General features: G+C 42.3%; 1 protein-coding gene and 3 non-coding genes across 4 annotated transcripts; 1 reads left to right on the forward strand and 3 right to left on the reverse strand.

Annotated features, from left to right (window-relative positions):
* Nucleotides 1–1,630: 1,630 nt before the first annotated feature.
* trnap-ugg (transfer RNA proline (anticodon UGG)) lies at nucleotides 1,631–1,702 on the reverse strand. The gene has a single exon. It is a non-coding gene; the product is annotated as a tRNA-Pro (tRNA).
* A 2,363-nt stretch (nucleotides 1,703–4,065) lies between these two features.
* trnar-ucu (transfer RNA arginine (anticodon UCU)) lies at nucleotides 4,066–4,156 on the forward strand. Its single transcript is given in 2 exon segments — nucleotides 4,066–4,102; nucleotides 4,121–4,156. It is a non-coding gene; the product is annotated as a tRNA-Arg (tRNA).
* Nucleotides 4,157–5,781: 1,625 nt separating this feature from the next.
* trnaq-uug (transfer RNA glutamine (anticodon UUG)) lies at nucleotides 5,782–5,853 on the reverse strand. Its single transcript has one exon. It is a non-coding gene; the product is annotated as a tRNA-Gln (tRNA).
* Nucleotides 5,854–6,721: 868 nt separating this feature from the next.
* Nucleotides 6,722–20,308, reverse strand: LOC114429857 (galactose-specific lectin nattectin-like). The gene is made up of 7 exons (XM_028398472.1): nucleotides 20,270–20,308; nucleotides 19,998–20,063; nucleotides 19,869–19,884; nucleotides 19,345–19,436; nucleotides 19,022–19,156; nucleotides 18,785–18,893; nucleotides 6,722–6,951 (listed from the first exon to the last, which is right to left on the reverse strand). The coding sequence occupies exons 2-7, from the start codon at nucleotides 20,061–20,063 to the stop codon at nucleotides 6,722–6,724; spliced, it is 648 nt and encodes a 215-aa protein (XP_028254273.1). The 5' UTR covers nucleotides 20,270–20,308.
* Between the last annotated feature and the right edge of the window lie 1,209 nt (nucleotides 20,309–21,517).

Consider the following 21,517-nt stretch of genomic DNA (forward strand, 5'->3'; position numbering starts at 1 on the left):
TACCTACAGAAGTAAACACTTAATGACTATTTCAGAGACAGATTCAACAAAAACTCGGTGACAAACTAATTACAAGTGAAACAACAGTTTTGTCAAACATACTGGTGCTGCTACACTAACAGCCTCCATATCTGAGGCCTTCTCTCATTTACAGAGACAAAAAACTGGCAAATCCCATAGAAAAATGAACCAAACTGCTTAATGCAGATAATACTGAAACACTAAAAATACTAACTTACAAAAAGATGCATGTCCTTATTTTTATTTGCTTATAAAACTGCTGAATTCACAACAAACCTTGTGGATGTGTTTATAATGATGCCCTGCCTCATCTGCTGCATCAGTGTTTCCCTGTTCATATAATGCTCCACTGTGTCCTGACGGTCCATCACATGTGTTTTATTCTTGCTGATAAGAATATGAGCAGGTGGCTGTGCACTGGCTCGGCGAGGCTGAAGCTAGCAGGCTAACAGGAGCTAACCTGGCCTATTACAACATGGGTTAATGCTGAAAACAACTCTAACTCTCCGTGTCTTTGTTAGAATCTCTCATGTCCATTGTGTGTGGGGAGGCAGCAGAAAAGGCAACAACATGTCATCAGACAAATAATACCATCTACTGTAACTGGAAGTAAACAGCAGCTTCCTCCCAACTTTTCTAAGTTGATTTAACATCAACCAAACGTCACCTGGGGCCATGTGACAAACAGTCAGGCTTCAGCATGAGGACTTTGTGGGATGACACTGACGTTACCTCCTCCAGCGTCGACCAGCACTGACGGTTCTCTTTACGGTGTTTTACGCTCGCTCGAAGAAAGCCATGGCTTTGTTAGGTCCGTTACTATAGTAACGGTATTGCAGCGCTGTGGTAACCAGGAAAACATGGAGTGGATTTCAGTGGTGAGGTTATTCTCTTACGAACTTAGTGGAACAGAGTTTTTCACGAGCAATCGAGACAGCATTATGTGGAGTTTCCTACTCACTAAATGTGGGGGGGTCCAAACGGGCCGTTTTAAAATGTGGGGGGGACACGTCCCCCTCTGATATAATGGTAGCGACGCCTATGGATTTAGTAGTAGCCTAATCCACGTATTAAAGTACATCTGCATGCAGGTGGTCCCCTTACAATAGAACACGTTTATACCTTTTCCTTTTACTAAACAAAGTCATTTCAGCACGTTTACAGGTCTCCCCTGCTGTCTGTCACGTACGGCACAGTTCCAGCCCGATGCACACCCAGCAGCACAGACACACACGCAGGGGAGCAGGCACCCACCAGCAGACAAAAACGATATAAAAAATAAAATATATCGTGAAAATATGCCGACTGCTTCACTTCAATAAATCGCGACTGTATTGTTTCACATTAACTACACTTAAGCACTGGCTGTACCCCTGCATACAAGTGCTGCTTAGGCTAACACAGAGCCTTTACTTCCGACGTTAGTCCTCAGTGCAAAGACTTCTTCTCTTGAAGAAACAATATCAGTTCTAGAATGATTGCTTCTAGGAGTTTGAGCAGAGTGCTGTTTACAGGGTCTAAATTGGAATATGAACCTATTTGGGTTGAAGATTATTCCTGTAAATGTAAACATGAGACAGACATCCAATCTACTGAATTTCAAAGATAAGGGCTCGTCCGGGATTTGAACCCGGGACCTCTCGCACCCAAAGCGAGAATCATACCCCTAGACCAACGAGCCACATGTGACTTCTTGCTTTTCATGTTTCAGTTGGTGGAAGAACAAAAGCACATGTTTTTCTTAGTTTGACATTGGTTAAGATATGTACAAAGATTTCTGGTTAGGAATATATAGTGTTGCTCCTGAAGAGGGACTTGAACCCTGGGCCCTCAGATTAAAAGTCTGATTTCCTGCAAGATCCACCCACAGAGATCCTGAACACATAAAACTCAGATTCCCAACCAGAATAGTAGCAGAACTGAAGACACCACTTGGAGGAGTGTCTTCAAAAACCAATCCTTGAGTCCAATGTACCAACCAGCACACAGTAAGTGAAACAGGCATGTCCACGCTTCAACAATGAAAACACAGATTGGCCGTATGGGGATCGAGCTAATCGGTCGAGCCCTATTGATTAAATGATGTTATGATGTTATTCGGGAATTCTGCCTATCATTCCGGAATACTGATGTCTATACTGGAATGCTACTGTTTATTCTGGATTTCTGCATTTCATTCCAAAATTTTGTCTTTCATTATGGACTGCTTTTCATTCTGGAATGGTGTCTTTCATTCCGCAAATCTGCTTTTCATTCTGTTAGCTGACTTTTGTCCTGGAATGTTGCCTTCCATTTTGGAACGCACGCTTCCATGACATCACAGGCCGCTGTTGGGTTAGGGGTTTAATCCCAGAATTTTGTCTACCATTCCAGGATCCTGCCTATCATTCTGGAGTGGGTGGATGGATGTCTATTCCAGGATGCTCTCATTCTAGATTTCTGCCTTTCATTTGGGAATGCTTTCTTCCATTCTGGGATGCTTTTCATTCCAGAATGATGTCTTGCTGACTTCTGTTCCACTATACAGTGTTATTCGGGAATTCTGCCTATCATTCCAGAATACTGATGTCTATTCTGGAATGCTGCCACTTATTCTGGATTACTGCCTTTCATTCCGGAAATTTGAATTTCATTCTGGAATGCTTTTCATTCCGAAATGCTGCCTTTCATTCTGCAAGTCTGCTTTTCTTCCAAGGCGCTGTGTTAAGGTTGCAGTCTCCACTGCAGGACAATCCTGAGACAGAAACTGGTACACCCAAAGGATAAAACTCCCAGGGAGAAACACAGCAATATCATATAGCAGTCCAGTGCAGTGAGGAATGCTCTGATCTGTACATTGGAGAAACTAAACAACCACTCCACAGAAGAATGGCTCAGCACAGGAGAGCCACCTCCTCAGGACAAGACTCAGCTGTTCACCTCCACCTCAAAGACAAAGGACACTCCTTTGAGGACAACAATGTTCACATTTTAGACAGAGAGGAAGTCAAGGAAGCCATCTATGTTAAGCTGGTAAAACCTTCTCGAGGTGGTGGCCTCATCTTTCTACCACATACAAAGCAGTTATTTCATCCATTCCCAGGAAGTTTCACTCCAAGTCACATGCTAACAGCAAGAACAATGGGCTGTCTACCAGCAGTCTCATAGTCGTTAGCCAGTCATTAGACACACCTGGCACAGGCAGCCAGATCATCACAGGTAGTTATGGAAACATTTAGTGCTATTGTTTGTGAGTTTTATCCAGACCACCCACTGAGGTCTGCAACCACATATAAACCATGTTTCCCCACCAACAGATCAACAACTGATGAAGCTGCTTGGATGAGCAGCGAAACCTCTTCAGGAAAACTCTACAAGTCCAGACGCCTTGCTTCAATCTTCTCTACAAACATGCCAAAGCAAACAGTTTTTACCAACAATGTTACACACTGAGTTTTGAAGGTCTTAACCACTAGTCTGGAATGTTTACGACATGTGTGAAAAATTGTAATTCACGTGTGTTATTACCCATAGACTCCCATGTTAAAATGTCCAACTTCACAGCAGAAATGAACATGTTTACAGCCTGGTACAAAAAAACATTCTGGTCTCAAATGATAGGTTCTCTTCTAGTGTCAATTGTATGGGGGGTGATTTTTTTTTACAACTCACTTGTTTTAATTCAAAGTCAGCTTTATTGTCAAATCTGCTATATGTGCTGGACATACAGAGAATTGAAATTGCGTTACTCTTCACTCCATATATAACATGTAACTAAAAACTTGTGTAAGTGTAAAAAAAGGGAAATTGCTTAAGGCTGCTGCCAAGCAGTGTCATACAATGACCAGCACTGGAGGCAATGTGGGTCAAGGACACACAACCCTGCTCTACCACTGAGCCACTGCTGATGTTGCCTTCCCTTCTGGATTGCTGACTTGCCAGAATACTGACTGTTACTCCTGAATTCTACGTATAATTCCGGAATTCTGTTGACTATTCTGGAATGCTGCTGCTTATTCCGGATTTCTGCCTTTCATTCTAGGACAAACAAATGAACTGCTTTGTGGCTCTGTGGCACAATGGATAGCGCATTGGACTTCTAGATAACACAGGAGAAGTGATTCAAAGGTTGTGGGTTCGAGTCCCACCAGAGTCAAAGTGCCTTTTAACTTCCTGTGGCGCCGTCCTTCAGGGTGGATACAGCTCCTGTCCAGAGCTAGAAAAAAAGGACTGCACCCAGACATCCCGGAAAACAGCGTCTCTGCCCCCGGATTGTGACCGTACAGGTGGACAGAGATCTGACTGGTGTGAGCTTTGCTTGGCACAGAGGCAGCTAATAAACTAGAAAGTTGTACCTTTTTCATATGACATGGTGAGGAGGAAACAGAAGATCTCTCAGCTGACATTCAGGCACAGCTGCTGGATAGACTGCGATCATGTAAGAAAATGTTCCTTTCAGTTGGATTGAATCGACAGAGCAGAGCATCTCCAGTGCTGCTCAGTTGATAGTTTGGTGTGCTATCCCTGGAAAGGAGATATTTTGGAAGACTTTCTGTTCTGCAAGTTACTGCGCAGATAAAGTCTGTCAATCAGAGATTAAAGCTGCTCACTGTATGCTGCTGAACATGAGGCACTGCTGGATCACTCTGAGGTGCGATGGCTGTCGCAATGGCTGCAGCACAGAGCTCAAACTGTACCGACCAGCTCAGAGGGGAAGAAGAAGGAGCAACATCACATCAGGAAGGAAGGAATTGTCACTGCCGAACTGAAGAAGCTACTCGGGGAGTGTTGGTCCCACTTAAGATTAAAATTTAGGGTGTTTTCACACTTGCTCCTTTCGGCCCTCTAAACGAATGCAGATCGATGACTCAGGATTTTTTGCTCTATTTAACTCTAACTCTGTTTTCCCTGAATGTGCAGTAATTTAACCAGAAAACACAGGAGAAAGCCGACATTCTGCTTCAAGTGAAAACTACCCAGACTTCAGTGCAGTGGAGGAGTCTGAGAGCTCTAGTGGACCTGGTGTGAACAGAAAGAGGACTAAATTACATAAACCAGTGACCCTGACATGATTTGAACATGCAACCTTCTGATCTGGACTCAGACGTGCTACCATTGCTCCATGAGGTCTGTTCACAGCTTCTGCTCTTCCAAGGACTCGGTTTAGCATGACATGATTAGCTTGATGTTCATATATGTGTTACACATTATTACTAGATGAGCTGCAGTGAAACCATCCAAGCCACCACGTCCCAGCACATATCAGAGATGCAGAACAGATGGAACAGTCTTATGGAGTGATGGAGGCCATGAAGCCTCCTAAAGCTTTGAATGGAGCTAAAGTCATGATGCACTGACCTTTCTTTTTATATAATGTCTCATAAGTATTTGTTATAATATTGCCCCAAAAAGTCAGTCACACTTGTGTGAAACCAGCCTGTCCAGTTAGGATCAACACTGATTGTGGATCAGTTTCAGCTGCTGTTGTGCAAATGGAACAGACAACAGGTGGAAATGAGAGGCAGTTATCAAGACAGCCCTATAAAGGAGGTATGTGTTATAATACTAAATTATGTCTTCAGCTACTTTTATACTCATTATTAATCCCAGATTAAGGTGTCATTTAGGAGAGAGATTTAAATTCTATCTTTATGTAACTTCTCCTTCTGATACACTCTGATAGTTATCAGTTACAACATGCTGACTGGAAATCTGCAAAGTGAGCCCTGAATTTTTAGAGAAAGCAGAAAGGACACCAGTATTACTGTCCAACTAAACTAAAGGTTCCACTGAGATTTGAACTCAGATCACTGGAGTCAAAGTCCAGAGTGCTAACCATTACACCATGAAACCTGCTTCTCATGGGTCTTCTTCTCCTCCTCTACCCGGCCGACTGTCAGCAGTTTGACAAAGACTGAACACTTTGCATATCACTGTCCTCCATGAGGAGGCTGTCCTCCATGTCTAGATAAGGCTTGCTGTCTAGCAGCTGGGAGAAATGTCTTTTTGTGGCTGTGGCATTAGCCCAACATTGAATCATAAAGTTTATTTGTTGCATAACAGGAAGTGGTCTTGTATTAGGGTGTGACCCTCCTGAGAAGCAGAACCTCTCCTCTGATAATTGTCTCTCATTGGACAGATATGAAAATTAGCCTGAACTATCCGGGCTCTACATGTTGTTACAGAGAATAATTCTGTGCAGACAGGTTAACTGAAACAGAGAGCATTGATTCAGGGTGAACTTCCTGTGTGTGCAGACAGTGGAGGTGGTTTCAGGTGTTATAAATTGGCATCCCCATGGTTCAGATGAAGAAGTGGTTCCAGTTCCTCACAGGTCCTGTGTTCAAATCCCGGACGAGCCCACATCTTTGAACTTCAGTAGATTGGATGTTTGCATTTACAGGATTAATCTTTATTCCAACTTAGACCCTGTAAACAGCTGTCTGCTCAAACTCCCAGCAGCAATCATTCTAGAACTGAGACCAAATCATCAACCGCAAGCTCTACTTCCGACTGTATCCTGGGGAAGCCACTCCACGCCTGTGTGGACTCCCCAAGATACACAAGGAAGGAGTCCCCCTCTGCCTCCTTCAGGTGATGCTTTATGGCCTCTGATGTCACCTGGAGATAGTGGAGAAAAAAACAGACAAAAGAAGTGAAAGAGGAGCATGACAACTAGAACAAGAACAACAAAAAGTTTCAATTACAATTAGGAAAACGATCAGAAAGTTGAAAATGATGACACGTATGATCTCTGCCAGATCCCCACCTTTGACTCCTGGAGAGTCTGAACGAGCTCCTCATTGTCAAGTATATTCCCCTTAGAGTTAGAGAGAAGCTCAACAATGCGGTCCTCGATATCTTTCAGCTGATTGCGGTCAGCGTTGATGCGAACAATCAGCTTATTGCTCTGTTCCTCAAGATGTGGACTCTCAAGACGCAACCACATCACTTTAAAGAGAGAAACAAGTTGCAGGGTAATTGTAATTTTCAAGGGTTTTGGAGGTAGAGAAAGGAGAAGAAAGGGGGGAAAAGAGAAGGAAAAGGGTAAAGTTGTGAATGTGAGTCTTAAGTTTGGTTAGAATTCAATATCTGTCTTGTGTCTACCTGAGCAGTTGGTCCTCCAGGCCAGACTCAGTCACAGTGAAATTGATGATTGTAACTTTAATACATTTCTGGAAAACAGAAAAAAATGTACATGCCAAAAGACACATTTTACATTCATCGAAGCCAGGATCACACACACTACAATTCTAATGAAACACTAATTAATTTATGAAGATTAACTGTCATGTCCCTCTGCATCATCAGAGCCTTTGTTTTTTCTGTCTAACAAAAACGCTCCTCAGACTTATTCGGCTGTTACAGTCACCATGCAACCCCTGGTTTGAATAAACACTGGAGTAAACCCTTGCATTCACAGGGTCCTTCTGCTCTCCTGGCTGGTGTTGAACAAAAGGGCATTGCACACAGGTGTAGCTGGCAGGTGATTTAATGTCTGCAGAAACATGGTTTGATGCCAGGCGTTCATTATACTGCCCAATATGTAGCTTCAATGGCAGAAGGATTCACAAAGGTTCTTGTGTGCGATACTGTTTTTATTCCAAACGTGTGCTTCTTGGAAAGCACATAATACCTATTATAGTTGATAGCCGTTGGGATTTGTGAGCAAAGGTTTGTTGAATGTGAATTCCAAGACTCCTTAGTGACCTAACTGTCTCTGGTGCACACTTGCTGATGCCAAGTGTATTACCTACAGCATTCAAGGAAACATGATCAGACATGGAAACAATAAAGAAGCAGTGAAAATATCTTAATTTAGTGCAAATTTGCAATGCTGAACGAGCTGGTTGGTGTCCTTTCTACTGTATGAAGGGAAGCTTGGTATTGTTGCGTTAGGTATGCTGGTGCGGAGGCCAGTCTGTGACTTTGTCTCTGACTGTGTCTGAAAGGAGGTTCTATTTTCATAGAATACATATGTCCTCTGAATTAATTTACGCCACCTGATCCTGTGGGTCGATCATAAGAGGCCAGCGACGGTCTTTGGTTACCAGGATTCCATTCTCTGTAGATACAGTGTCACAGGGCAACCCTTCAGTGTTCCACTGGAGGATGTCATATGGATCACTCAGAAAGTCGATCAGGCTCAAGGGGGAACTGATGGGTATGTTTAGCTTCTGACACTGCTTAATCCACTGGGGAACAAGAGTACACAGGGTATATGGTATTAGCTGTTACTGCTTTTGTTTCTAAAAAAAAAAAACTCTAGGACCAGGCTCACATTGGCCATACCAGCTGCACACTTTATCACAGAGGCCCTAAAGGTTTTAAACCATCCCATCACACTGTACCTACCAGCTGTCTATGGTGGGAAGTGAAGGCTCCATAGTAGGCAATGCAGGCAGCTGCAATGCATACATTTCCCACAACACTGTTGATGACCTGCTCAAGATTTGCAAAATTTTTTTCCCAGCGTATCTGCTGTCCCCCAGAGCAGAAGTCAGTTTCCCTGCTCTGTCCAGTCGAGCCTGTGTCAGAGCCATTTTGTAGGTCCTTCATCTGATCCTCCACCTCCTTAAGTTGTTGTTGCTTTTCCCTTAGTGTTTTCTTGGTTGTATCCAGCTCTGCCTGCGTAGGTAAGGGTAGCGGGGAGAAGAGTATGCAGACCAGTCACACAGAGCGGTGCATGGCAGATGAATAGCAAAAGTGACAAAGGAACAGACAGCAGACTGTGAAGAAATATTGCAAATGTGCATGTGTATCAGTAATAATAAACTGCACTCTTTATGACTGACCTGTGCTTTAACCACGTTTCTCTTTCTTTGGAGTAAAGATCCACATGCACAACGACCCGCAAGCTTTGGACGCCTTCTCCACCTAAAAGCAGCACATGATAAAGTAATTACACCAGCACACTGAAACAAACTGTGGTCAAATTCCATCTATTTTTTCAGAATATATATCATTAATCTACATAGCCTACAGTACAGTGGATAAAGGATATAAATTACATTGCCATTCCAATACTGACATTATGACATTTACTACAAAACTGCCCAAGTGTCTGAACTCTAATCTTTTTTTACTTTAAGTAAAAGAAAAGATAAGAGAAGTTCTGTTGATAGATCCGATAGATCATGTCCGAATGTTGGACATGAAATTCAAACAGACCTTCTCAGGTAGGAACTCAGAGTTGTTGATGTATTTTTGCAGCTTCAGCAGGATCTGAGGTTTGCTATTATCCTTGTCATAGTCTGTCAGACGCCTAAGGAAATTGAAATCTCCCAGTAATTGCTTGGCAGAGCTCCAGTCTGGTCTGTAAAAAATAAAGCAATATTAGTGAGAAACTCTGGAAAAAATGGGGAGGTCAAAAACGGTCAATTCCCCTTGTTTCTTCTCCTCCCGAGTTGGTTTATGAGGAAGGAGCGGATAAATTCTGGTCTCAAGATTACAATTTATTGAACAATGAGGCAGATTCTGAGTCACAGAGCTCTGGGTTGTTGACCACAAAGAACCAAAGAAGAACAACACAAGAACAGGACAACCAACAAAAACAAACAACCACACAGCAACAATGAGCAACGCAACAACAACTGGACATGGAATTCACACATTGATATACCCCATGGGCGTTCCTGCCTGCCGGCCCACAGGGGCATCTACTATCCCCCTGCAGACCCTGGGTCATACAGTGAATAGACTATTAGTGTTTATTCCCTAATAAGGTAAAACTCCAATTCCTCAAATCTCATAGGTTGTGAGTCCGATCTAGGGATGACCATAACACGGGCACTCAGAAAAACACATTCCTTTAGAATCTGGCTTTTATCAGGTTAGAGGTGCTGCTGTCCTTAGTCTGAATTTATGACCATCTCGTACCAACCGGAGCTCCAGAGAGCAGAAAAACAACTGATCTCATCTGCCACAGCCTGAACTGCAGAAAACAAAGTTATATGACACACTATGAAATTACTTCTTAATACATTCAGTATCCTCGAATTACTTTGATTTTCTATAAAACTTCCTAACACATAAACACTTATGAAAATCACATTATTAAGTGATAAACACATTTAAACATGAATACTTCATGTTAGGGACACACTCCTATATATCTGAACACACACTGCAGAATCAATTCTTTCACCCTACACTAGACAGGCTGATTTCACACAAGTGTGGCCAGATCAACCTGTCTCTGGCAACAGATTAAGTACCACAGGCTTTTAAACTGCTGTGATCTCCAACCTCACCTTTATTTCTAAGATATTTCAAAGGGTGGCTGCAAGTCAGTCCACCTACAGCACCGGTCTGAAGTGTTCCTGGATTCAACAATAATCTGTTAAATATCACAGACCACAATGAAATCAAGTCCTTTTGAGGCAGAAATAAGCCCCTGGACTTACTGTGGGGCCACAGTCACTTTTTGGCAGATGAAAACACCAGTTTCTGAGGTTTATTATTTTAAAGGGGTCTTCATGGTATAAATGTGCTGGCTGCATCATAAGTTCTTGTTATTTAATGATAGTTAATTATAACTTCCTGGACCTGCAGACTCTTTGTCTTCATATGGGCTGAATGAAGGGAGACTAGCACAGATTTGACATGTGTGACTTCCACATGCTTTCCTACCATGAATGGAACAAGTCAAGCAGCACATGATGTGTTTGTGTAACACTGGTGATGTTATCTGTACATGTGCAGAACAAAGACATGACCCACAGCAGACCATCATGTCCTTCTGATCAGTTTATTGAGTCTGTTTGTGTCCACTGCTTTCAGTCTGCTGCCCCCAGCACACAACAGCAAACAAAATGGCACTGGCAACCACAGACTCATCAGCAGCAAGTTAGGTGATATTCAGGCCTAAAAAAATCCTTCAAACTTGGCACACATGTATAAGGCTGTATGTATATTGTACTGTATGTACATGTATATTCCTGTGATTGAGTCCTGTGAATTTGGTGCCTGTGTGTCAAAGTATTGCTGAGAAATTGCTGGAAATACGGTAAATCAGGTTTTCTTCATTGGAAGGAGGCCTGAGGTGTGTCACAGAATTGCTGAGTTAGTGCTGGAAATCATGTTTGGATCCCTACAGGGTCTCTGTAGGACCCAGAGGACAGAGAGTCCCACAGTGCAGACAGGCCCCCCTCTCAAAGGGGACAGGCAGGACATCTGGCCGGGGGAGAGGCAGGGGCCAGGTGGAGGGAAAGACAGTGCAGCAGCTCATTCTGCTGCAGACAGAGGGAGAGAGCAGACCATTCTGAGAGAGCTCCAGCAACTGTAAGTTAAGCTAGTTTCTTCTTCATGCTAATAGCTTAGCATAGATCCCTGTGCAGGTCAAAACAGCTCATATTACCAGTGTTGATGCATGTACTTTTATACAGCTTCAGTGATTTGATTCTGCAGGATCTGTAGCTGTAAAATTACAGTTGAAAAACTTTTCTGTAGCAGAAAAAGTCAAATGATTCAATCTGGTCAGCTTCCTGTTCAGCAAAGACAAAACAAACAATTGCATCAGTGCACTGTTCTGTGTAAGTGATCTGGTGAATAACTTTTAATATAAAATACTTATCTTTATGTTTTCCCCTTTAACAAACTGTGACGATCCATCTGAGAAGCCTCCTCTGGGACTGAATAAAACATCAAAAACTGGAATCAAGTTAACGAGTACAAGGAACAGCATTGTCTAATAACACACAAACATAAAATAACTTCACATTTACCTCACTTTCTTCTCTCTTTGTCTCACTCTCCCAGAACACCCAGAAACCTAAAACATCTTCAACATTCTGAAAACTGGGTTAGTGCAGCACATAAAATACATGAGAACACATCTGAACATATGACCCAGACCTGAACACAACAGGTGTCGACGGGAGAAAAGCCTGATCTGTCGGACCTCATTCAACCGGCCGTGCCCCGTTTATGCAGGCTCCAACCAGCTGTCTAAGGCCAGATCGGGGTTCTCCTGTCTTTCCTCTGCATTTACCATGTCCACCTAAAACATCCTGAACACATACATAAGAACACGCAGCCACCACACCTAACATATATAACAATGAACAAAAACAGTGTATGCATATATGAGTGTTATGGCTAGTGTTGTATGAGAGAAGGACAGAGGGAATGGGAGAGAGTGTGGGAGTGAGGAAGAGCACAACTGGTAAACAGAAATGAATGCGTTATGGCTAAAAAAATATGACACTGTGGGCTGTTTTGAGGCCTGAAAGTCCTTTGACTCAAGTTAAACTGCAGGCAAACTGGCAGACAGAACACTTCCTGCTGTTGAAGTTGGGCTTTAATGGCCGTGGCCAAACTCTTTAAAAAAATGTCATGTCCCCTATCGTCCGCCATCTCGCAAAAACAGCCCTGGAGTCATACTTTACGTCAGTGTGATGCACAAAGTGTGCACCAACTGAACAGACATATGCAGCCATAACACTGTTCACGAACCTGCGGGCCTTGTCTATGTTACCAGGACTGGCAACACCCCTCCACCTGCACCTCTGAGTGAGCCCTGAGAAGATGATTTTCATAGCTGGATGCTGCAGGTGGAGGCGGTGCAGGTCCTCCTTCATCGCTGCGACAAGCCTGACACTTAAGAACCCGCCACAGTGGATGAGGAGGACGTCTGGAACTGCTCTTCCTCGTAGGGACCTGGAGAAGAAGGGGAGGAAATTACTCCACCTGAGACCACCACACCCAAGCCAGTAGATGGTGGTCCTGTTGACCCCAAGGGCGTTTCCCACTGTGGCTGCAGCTCTCTCGCCACCACGTCGGATGTAGCTGTTCCCCATTATCCAGACAGTTGTTGGTTGAGATCGACATGTTGACATGAAATTATAATAGTCCTATAATATTTACAAGAGTTTAGAATTGAGGCAACTGGACTTAAGGATGGTGTTTTGAAGACCGCCAAGAATGAGAGCATCCACACATACAGTATAACCTATAACTCTTACTGGTGTGAATTGGTGTTGCAGCCTCTGAGGCACATGCCATCGTCCTCATAACCTCAGTTGATTTCTGAAAGAAGTGAAAAGATTCATTTAATATATATTTTAAACAGATGGAATAATAATACAGGAACAAACTTATTAAAATATGGGAGATTTAAGCTGAACAGTGTGATGAGGACGGCCAAAACGGTTTGGTGGGTGGAGGTGTTTCAAGCATCTGATAGCAAATAAGTCACATGTAACTTTAACTCCTGTCGTGCATATTGTGTACATGTAAATAACCAAAACCATGACGGAATGTCTGTCAAGATGGAAACAATGCAAGCTAAATAAACTATGCAAAGAAGTGAGGAGTACATTCTGTCTCATTCACTTCAGTCAGTGAATGAGACAGAATGTACTAAGATCTGTTAAACTGAGGAGAATTTCATGACTAATCGAGTGGAAGATGCAAATACATACATCTGCAGTTGGAGAACGGGAGCAGGAGGGTGCAGCATCCATTCTCTGCAACTGTGTTGGTGGTGGAGGCCTCAGGGCCGTCTGAGAGCAGAGCATTTCAACTTTACGACTACTGAAAGACCACCTGACTGAACATTGGCATATCATAACATATTACAACAGAAGAAGCATTAATCACTTCTTGACTTTAAATAGGGACACTGACATAAGAACATTTACCTGTGCAGCAGGAGAGTCTCTGGCTGCGACCTCTGGTGGTCCAGGATCTGCCAGGTCCAGCCGCCTCCAGCGCACCGTTTGGGCCTGGGACCTCTTCCCCTTCCGCGGCATTGTCCTGTGAAGTAGGTAGACAGAGTTGTGTGTATATGTACTGTGTGTGTATATGTATGTATAGCTATGTGTTATTTATATAGAATATGTGTGTGTGTGTAGGTGTTAATGTGTTTAATGTAATTTATATAGAACATGTGTCTGTAGGTGTTAATGTGTTTAAAGTTATTTATATAGAATATGTGTGTAGGTGTATCCAGCGTCGATCTGAAGAGTTTTCCAAAGAGCTGAAAGGAAGAAAAAAAAAAATCTGTCAGGGCACAGTTACATTTCTATTCTAACAATATAAAAAGCACTACTGTTTCTATTACAGCTGAAGGTTTCCAACCATGTACAGAATCATTGTATCACTGAATTACATACAAAATAACAGTTGTGGCTGTGTTAGTAACGTTGTAGATGACTGGCTCAGAAAATGCTGCAGTATAGTAGTACACACAGTATCTGTGAAGAGGACACAGAAAATCAACACATGCATTGTGTTTACTGTCACTTCTTGTATATGCTGCTCACACAACCCAATGACTCCATGGGTATTAATAAAGGTTATGTGAATGCACGACACTGATAAATTGTTCAGTTTTAAATGACAGTAGCTCTGGTGCTTTAACACATCTTCATTAATATTCTTCGTTTAAAAGTGAAACTGCCGAACTAATCAGACTGTAAAGAGAAGTTACACTAATTTAACCAAAAGTACATCAGAATGAAATCTCCTACCGTACCTTTAAGGCTGTGAACCCCTCACTGCACACTTTAAACTCCGTTCTCTCTGTTTAAACACTGTCAGAGTTCAAACCTTCGTAGGAAATAAGTCCAGTATTACAGAATGAAACCAAAGATCAAACCTGTTTTCAGCAGCATTCTGCATTCTGGAGATGGACTGACACTGGTCTACGGACTATCCGGACCAGAACTCAATGAGCTGTAAGAGAAAAACAAGGTGAGAGGTGAACTGGTTATAGGAGGGACCACTGTAATGCAAACATGTGATTTGCTGATTCTGGTGTTTTTAGGTTTGATTTAAATTCCACAAAATCATTTATTTGCATTCAATTGTTTTTTTATTTTAATCATATATAATTCATACTTCTGTCTGTGTTCTAAGAGTGGTCTGTGTTCTAAGAGTCTCTGTGTTCTAAGAGTGGTCTGTGTTGGGTCTTGGTCTGGGTGTTGAGTCTGTGTTGTGTTTAGTCGTGATGGGGGCAGATATGGGAGGGACAGAGACAGCGGACTTGGGTTCTTAGATTGCGACTGAGACCTTTCCATGTACTTTAACAGATGCTCCAAACACAGTCCTTTCAGAAGAATCAAACTTCTGTCAGAAACAGAACTCAGCCTCATAAATATACATTTTTACAGTGAGCTCCCAAGGAGCCATGCACAATCACTACCTTCACATAAAATAAACCACATCATAAAGTGCTGCTTACCTTTCAGAGGAATCAAACTTCTGAAAGCAATATGGCGCCCTGCACAAACTTCTCTCAGCAACTATGGTGTCACTGAAGAAAAGTGCAGCATGGGAGCTGTCACTCCAACCAAATCAACCGTGCCTCTGCACCACCTGCTGGCCAACCGGAACAGACTTACATGTATATCTGCATATCTTATGGTTGTTCTGTATCATCTTTATTTTTACTTTATCTATTGTTATGCTGCTGCAATGACTTCATGTTCCTCTGGGGGTCAGTATCATCTTATCTAGTGGTAAAAGTCTTTCTCCCTGTTGGGGAATCGAACCCCGGTCTTCCACATGACAGGCGGAGATACTATCCACTATACTAACGAGGAACGCTGACAACCACCACCTGTCATAGCAGCATCCACCTGGTGCGGTCATGTGTCAGCTGGGGTGTGACGGAGTGGCTACGTCAGTAACTGTGGGCAGACTGCGGGTGTGTGTGCAGGTTTAGTCCATGTTCAGGCAAACAAACAACAGACAATATTTGTCCCTGCTGTCTCTCCTGCACTGGGAAAAACTCCATTATCTCTGATGTGTCCACACTCCACCAAACAAGCTGCATGTTACATTAACCAGGTCAGTTTAACTTACAGAGATACAGCAGCACTCATAAATCACCATGATGATTGTTTACTGTCTGAAAAACGCTACATGCTAACAAGTGGCTAAATGGGACTACAAACAATGTCATCAAACATCATCAAGCTGTTTGTACTGTAGAAGAGGTCCGGTAAACAGAGCGGGTGGTGGTGATGTTGCAGTCATGTGACTGCTGTAGTTAGCTTAGCATTAGCTCTCCACTTCTTCTGATTGTATTTAGGCTTCAAATCCTGCTGAACAAATCCTGTAAGGACCATAAACTCTCAAGAGGCACGCGCCAGGGCTGTCCTCTTTCACCTCCACTGTTTGTGCTGGGAATTGAGCCCTTGGCTATTGCCATTAGGACCAATAAGAATATTACTGGCATTAAAATACATGAAATTTACAACAAAATAGGCTTATTCGCAGATGGTATTGTAATTTTTTTTATCCCACTTGGAACAATCACTACATCATTTGCTCAATGCAATTAGCTCTTTCAATAAGCTTTCTGGTTACGGAATTAATGAATCAAAATCAGCTATTCTTTTCCTTAAGCATTCAATCACCATTCAAAATAGTTAGAAAAAGCTTCACCTATCTGGGTATCAGAATTACGTTGACGATCTAGTAGAGGCTAATTATAATGAATCAAATCTCCTACTCATTTTTCTCAAAGATGATTTTGTAATTTTATTTGGAATAACAATCGAGCAAGACTCCATGCTTTATCTCCCACTATGATGGAGGAGGCTTAAAGTCCCAAACCTCCAATGGTACTACTGGGCCGCCCCACTTCATAATGCCTCCCATAATGCAGACAAAGGAATAAGTAAAACTGTAGATTTATTCAATAATAACATTCTCACATCATTTGAAGATTTAAGACAAGGTAGGTCAGAGGTTAACATCAAATTTCTACGCAATACTCGTGAGGACTTAAATTCTGTAATTTTATCTGAGGACTGGCAGAAGATTTGCTTGAAATCTCAAATATTGTTACTTCAGTATGAGTGGATAATGAGAATATATGTAACACCAACTCAAGCTAAATAAATTTAACCCCAATATCCCAGACATGTGTTATTAATGTGGTAAAGGGCACATGATAACAGGCTTTGGATGGTAAAGTGAAAGATATGATTTGAAATATTACAGGTTTAAATTAGTTATAGATGCCAAACTGTGTATCAGAATCAGAAATACTTTATTGATCCCAGGGGGAAATTGTTTGCTTGTATCCTTGCATGCTACAAGCTAAATACACCATAGCTAAATCTTGGAAATCCAGCACCAAACCAAGTATTAGTGTCTGGCTGGCAGGACTAACCGACTCTCTTGCAGTGGAGAAATGAACTTTAACGTAACGTTAAAAGGTAAATATCTCATTTTGTGGAGATCTTTTATGCTGTTCTTGGAGGGGAGGAAAGCATTGGAGGCATCAACTAATGATTATTCGTCTGTTTTTCTTAATGATTTTCTGTCCAGGATAACTGAGTTAACTTTTGGACCATCAAAAACTCTTAAGGATGAGTTATGTTTAGGACTGTGTTAATGCTGCATGATACTGCCCTGCCATGTAATAGCTTTGTTTTGCACCTGTATTATTTGATGTAGTGTGATTATTTTTCTGAAAATCAATAAACACACTTTTTGAAAAGAAAAAAAGATAATGGCTGATTGTGGGGGGACCACATGAGATGCTAATTTTCTAGTTGGATGACATGCGTTAGTTTTAGCATTCAATACCGCATCATAATTTGGGCAATAAGTCAAAGTGAACCTTTGACTTGTTATGAAGGACAGTAACATAACGTAATGTGGTGAACATGTGAACATTTCTGTTGTGATTAGATTGTAAGAATGTGTTAAAAAATTTTCTTTACCAACACAAACGTGTGAAACAGATTGCTGAGCAGGAAATAGATTTATTGTTTGAAGATGAAGGGAATCAAAATTGTTAATACGTCTTCCAGCAGTGATGTCATCGAGGCCTGACATCCTGGTGGAAGTGACATCAGCAGTGTGGATGTAAGGTCCTCATGCCAGATGCATCCGAACAGGTAGTGAAAGTTATGGATTTATGACACAAACAGAGGGTCTCTTGAGGGTGCAACTTGCATCATTGACGTTGTCTGTAAACAATGACAGCAACACAACATGATGCTAACGCTGAGAAAGTGACAAAGTGCCAGCTAAAAAATATCCTTTACACAGACCACACAGATGGTGAAGGTGCAGCCATACTGTCTCTAGATGCTCATAAGACACAATAAAGTGGCCTTCTCTTTTTCCCAGATCTTCCATTCGCACAAATGGGAACAAATCTAGACCGTTCTTGTTGCAAAGAGGTGTGCGGCAGGGAACAAACTGTGCCCCCTGCTGGCACACCCAAACATCAAGGGGATCAAACTCCAAAATCCATCCCTGCTCTCCTGCTCTCTTCATGGCCTTACTATTTTTGCACATTTTTTTTGTGCTATTTTGCCTTTTTAGCACTTTTTTTTAACAGTGCATTGTGTTCTGCATCCTGATTGGCTGTAGACTAGTATAAGTCAATCTCCTCTGTGCAGTGTCTGCTGTACAGTACAGAATGCGTACTGGAAACAGGTTTTGATTTTTGGTTTCATTCTATAATACTGGGCTTACTTTTCTATGGCGTGAACTTTGAGAGCGTTTAAACAAGAGGGAAAAGTGTGAGAATGCCTGTCTGAGAACAGCTAAAATGTTTGCTACTGGCCTGGAAATCCACCAAATTTGATGACTGGCATAAGGAAATGGTGTCTGTAAAACAGATGTAGCGCTTTCATCTGGATAAACTGGACAAATAAATTAGGCTTGAGATTATGGGGAGCCTACTTGGCTAAGTGCCACATCACCATATGATTAGGATGAGTTGGACATGGTATTCATTGATCAATAATGATATATTGTTTTATAAATTAAAAATAGAGATCGAACTTAGAGAACCACGATTCATTTGTACCTCCCCGGTTGATCTCCATGCAGTCTTCTCCTCCAAGATCATTAGGCTCTCCTTGGCCCCAGGCAGTGAAAACATGCTTTGAACCATCACTCCACAGCCACACACCCTCCTGGAAGAATACCATTATTTTTGTACCCCTTTTCTATTCATACAGGCAGTACAGTAGTGATCATATAACACCTATAGTGATCAAATATTCAATACAGCAGAAAGCAATTCTGTTGATAAAACTCTCACCTTCACTGCATCATGGCCTCCAACCCAACTAGTAGTATGTTTGCCTGTGGCTTTCAGGACAAATTGTCGCAGGGTGATGTACTCGTCAGGGCTTCGGAATGAGGCCAGATTTCCACCTCTTGAAAGGCAGGACAGCTGAGGAGCAAGACAAGAAGAACTGAGGGGGATGATCAACATGAGTGGTTGCATCCATCAGGACTCTGCTCTGACTCGGGGTTTCTTATTTTGAAAATTCTATGATTTCCAGTTTTATTTATTTAGTATTAACTCTCCTCCTCCAGTTTTGTCCTTCCTCAATCAGTGTGTCAGAGGTGTCCAAATACCTCTGCATCCGTCCAGTCCCTTTCAGTTTTGTCAAACAAGTAACAGCGACCTAGAAGCAAGCTCCAACCAGAAGGGCAGAATTTGCATCCACCTTAAAGAAGAGATGACAATACAGAGCAACAAATTATTAAATTATTGTTTCTACAACATGACAATAGCACATCAACATCCTGCATGATTTATGTCAGGGCTGCTGTGTTACCCTACAACACCTTTAACTATAGTCTCTTCATGCAGCAGTAAATGATCTGACACCTTTCAGAAACTGCGGGAGGCTTTGACTGTTTTTCTGATTTCTGTCTTTCTGACTGTGCTAGCTGCACAGACCTCTCTGCTTGTAGCCATGATTGTTTCCAGTGAGCCCACTCTGACTGAACATGTGACACAGAAGCTGCTGGAGGTAAAGTTAAGATCCACACAAGAAATCTGCCTTCTGTCTAAAGCACAAACAACACAATATATGGACAGAACCTGTCCAACATGTTATCCTTAAATCAGTCACATTTTAGAAAAGTTCACCAACCTGATGTCGAGCTGACCTGTGGGTGTAAAGAACATTAGAAATGAGTTCAGGATTCCCTTCCTCTAATGCTGTCCTACAGCTGGTCATGAAACATGAAAACACAAGTTTAAATGTGGAGTCGTCACTTACATTTGGCATGATCCACAGCACACCCATCGCACAGACGAGCACAACGAAATGAAGACCTGATGCCATCTAAAGGACAATGCAATGTCCAGATTACAAAATGCATCCTAACAAACACTGACATCAACAGAGATTCATTTAAAATGAGTTAAGCTCCACATTAAGTGGACTGAGGGGTAGCTGCAGCTTTCCTTCTACGTGTATGGAGACAAAACACTTGAGAGAGGCAGATCAAATCGTTTCTGTACATCAGAGATGCAGTGATGAAGCTTTACCTTGTTGTGATGTTCAGAAGAGGCTGAAGAGTCACAGCAGCTGGTAGCAGAATGTCTTGGAAGAGGGAACGCCGGGTTTATATGTGTTGTCTGGCGGCTTTGGTTCATTAGTGTACGCGTCATCCCCCGAACATGAGACCTGATGTGATAAATATCAGATGTTGCCACAGCCTTCAGTAAATGTTTCTAAGACAAACACAAAGGCGATACCTGTCAGCAGTTTAAACAGTTCCAGTGTAACTAATTCTGACATCAAGTCAAGTCAAATGTATTTATAAAGCACATTTAAAACGACTTTCATTGACCAAAGTGATGTACACAAAAGTCAATCACATATTAATAAAATCAAAGTAAAATTAAAGCTGCAAGCAGCATTGCGGGCCCTCGCGCACCTTGCGATCCGCGGGGCCATCGCTGTCTTCTCTCCTATGCTCTTGTCTCCTATACTCTCCTGTCCTATGCTCTCTTTTCGTCTCATTTGCAGAGCTGTACAACAAACACATGTTTACAACCAAACTTTCCTGCTACCAGTAGGTGGTGCTATGACCGTATCATCCTATTAGCATATATGTTTGTTCAGACTCAGGTCCATAGCAGTAGTGTAAGATTTTGTCCACATTGCATGAAGTATATGGGTAGTACTGCATAAAATAGAGCGAGTTCCGTTGCAATGGCGAATGGTCAACTTTGAGGCCACACCCCCGCCACACGGTAATACTTTTGAAAGAGTTTTGGCATGCGTCTATTCCCTATGGTGGACACAGTGAGTTTCAGCTCAATTGCATGAAGTATGCGAGGCGTGAAAAGTTTTATAGCAGGGTCAGAAATCGCCAAAAATTACAAAAAAAAAATCAAAATTGTGGACTTCCTGTTGGGTTTGGAGGGGGGGTCCAAGAGACTTTTTTGTGCGTCTTGGGGTGATACACATGTGTGCTAATTTTCATGATCCTGTGTCAAACTGGCCAGCGGGGCTACGCGTTAGGGCAAAAAATACAGGGAGTTCCTTTGTAATGGCGAATGGTCAACTTTGAGGCCACGCCCCCACCCCACCGTCAGACTTTTGTAAGAGTTTTGGAATGCGTCTATTCCCTATGGTGTCCTGAGTTGACACAGTGAGTTTTAGCTCAATTGGATGAAGTATGCGAGGCATGAAAAGTTTTGTAGCAGGGTCACAAATCGCCAAAAATTAATAGAAATTTCAAAATCGCGGACTTCCTGTTGGGTTTGGAGGGGGGGTCCAAGAGACTT

Source organism: Parambassis ranga, unplaced genomic scaffold, assembly GCF_900634625.1.
Source record: "Parambassis ranga unplaced genomic scaffold, fParRan2.1 scaffold_21_arrow_ctg1, whole genome shotgun sequence".
Classification (NCBI taxonomy): domain Eukaryota; kingdom Metazoa; phylum Chordata; class Actinopteri; family Ambassidae; genus Parambassis; species Parambassis ranga.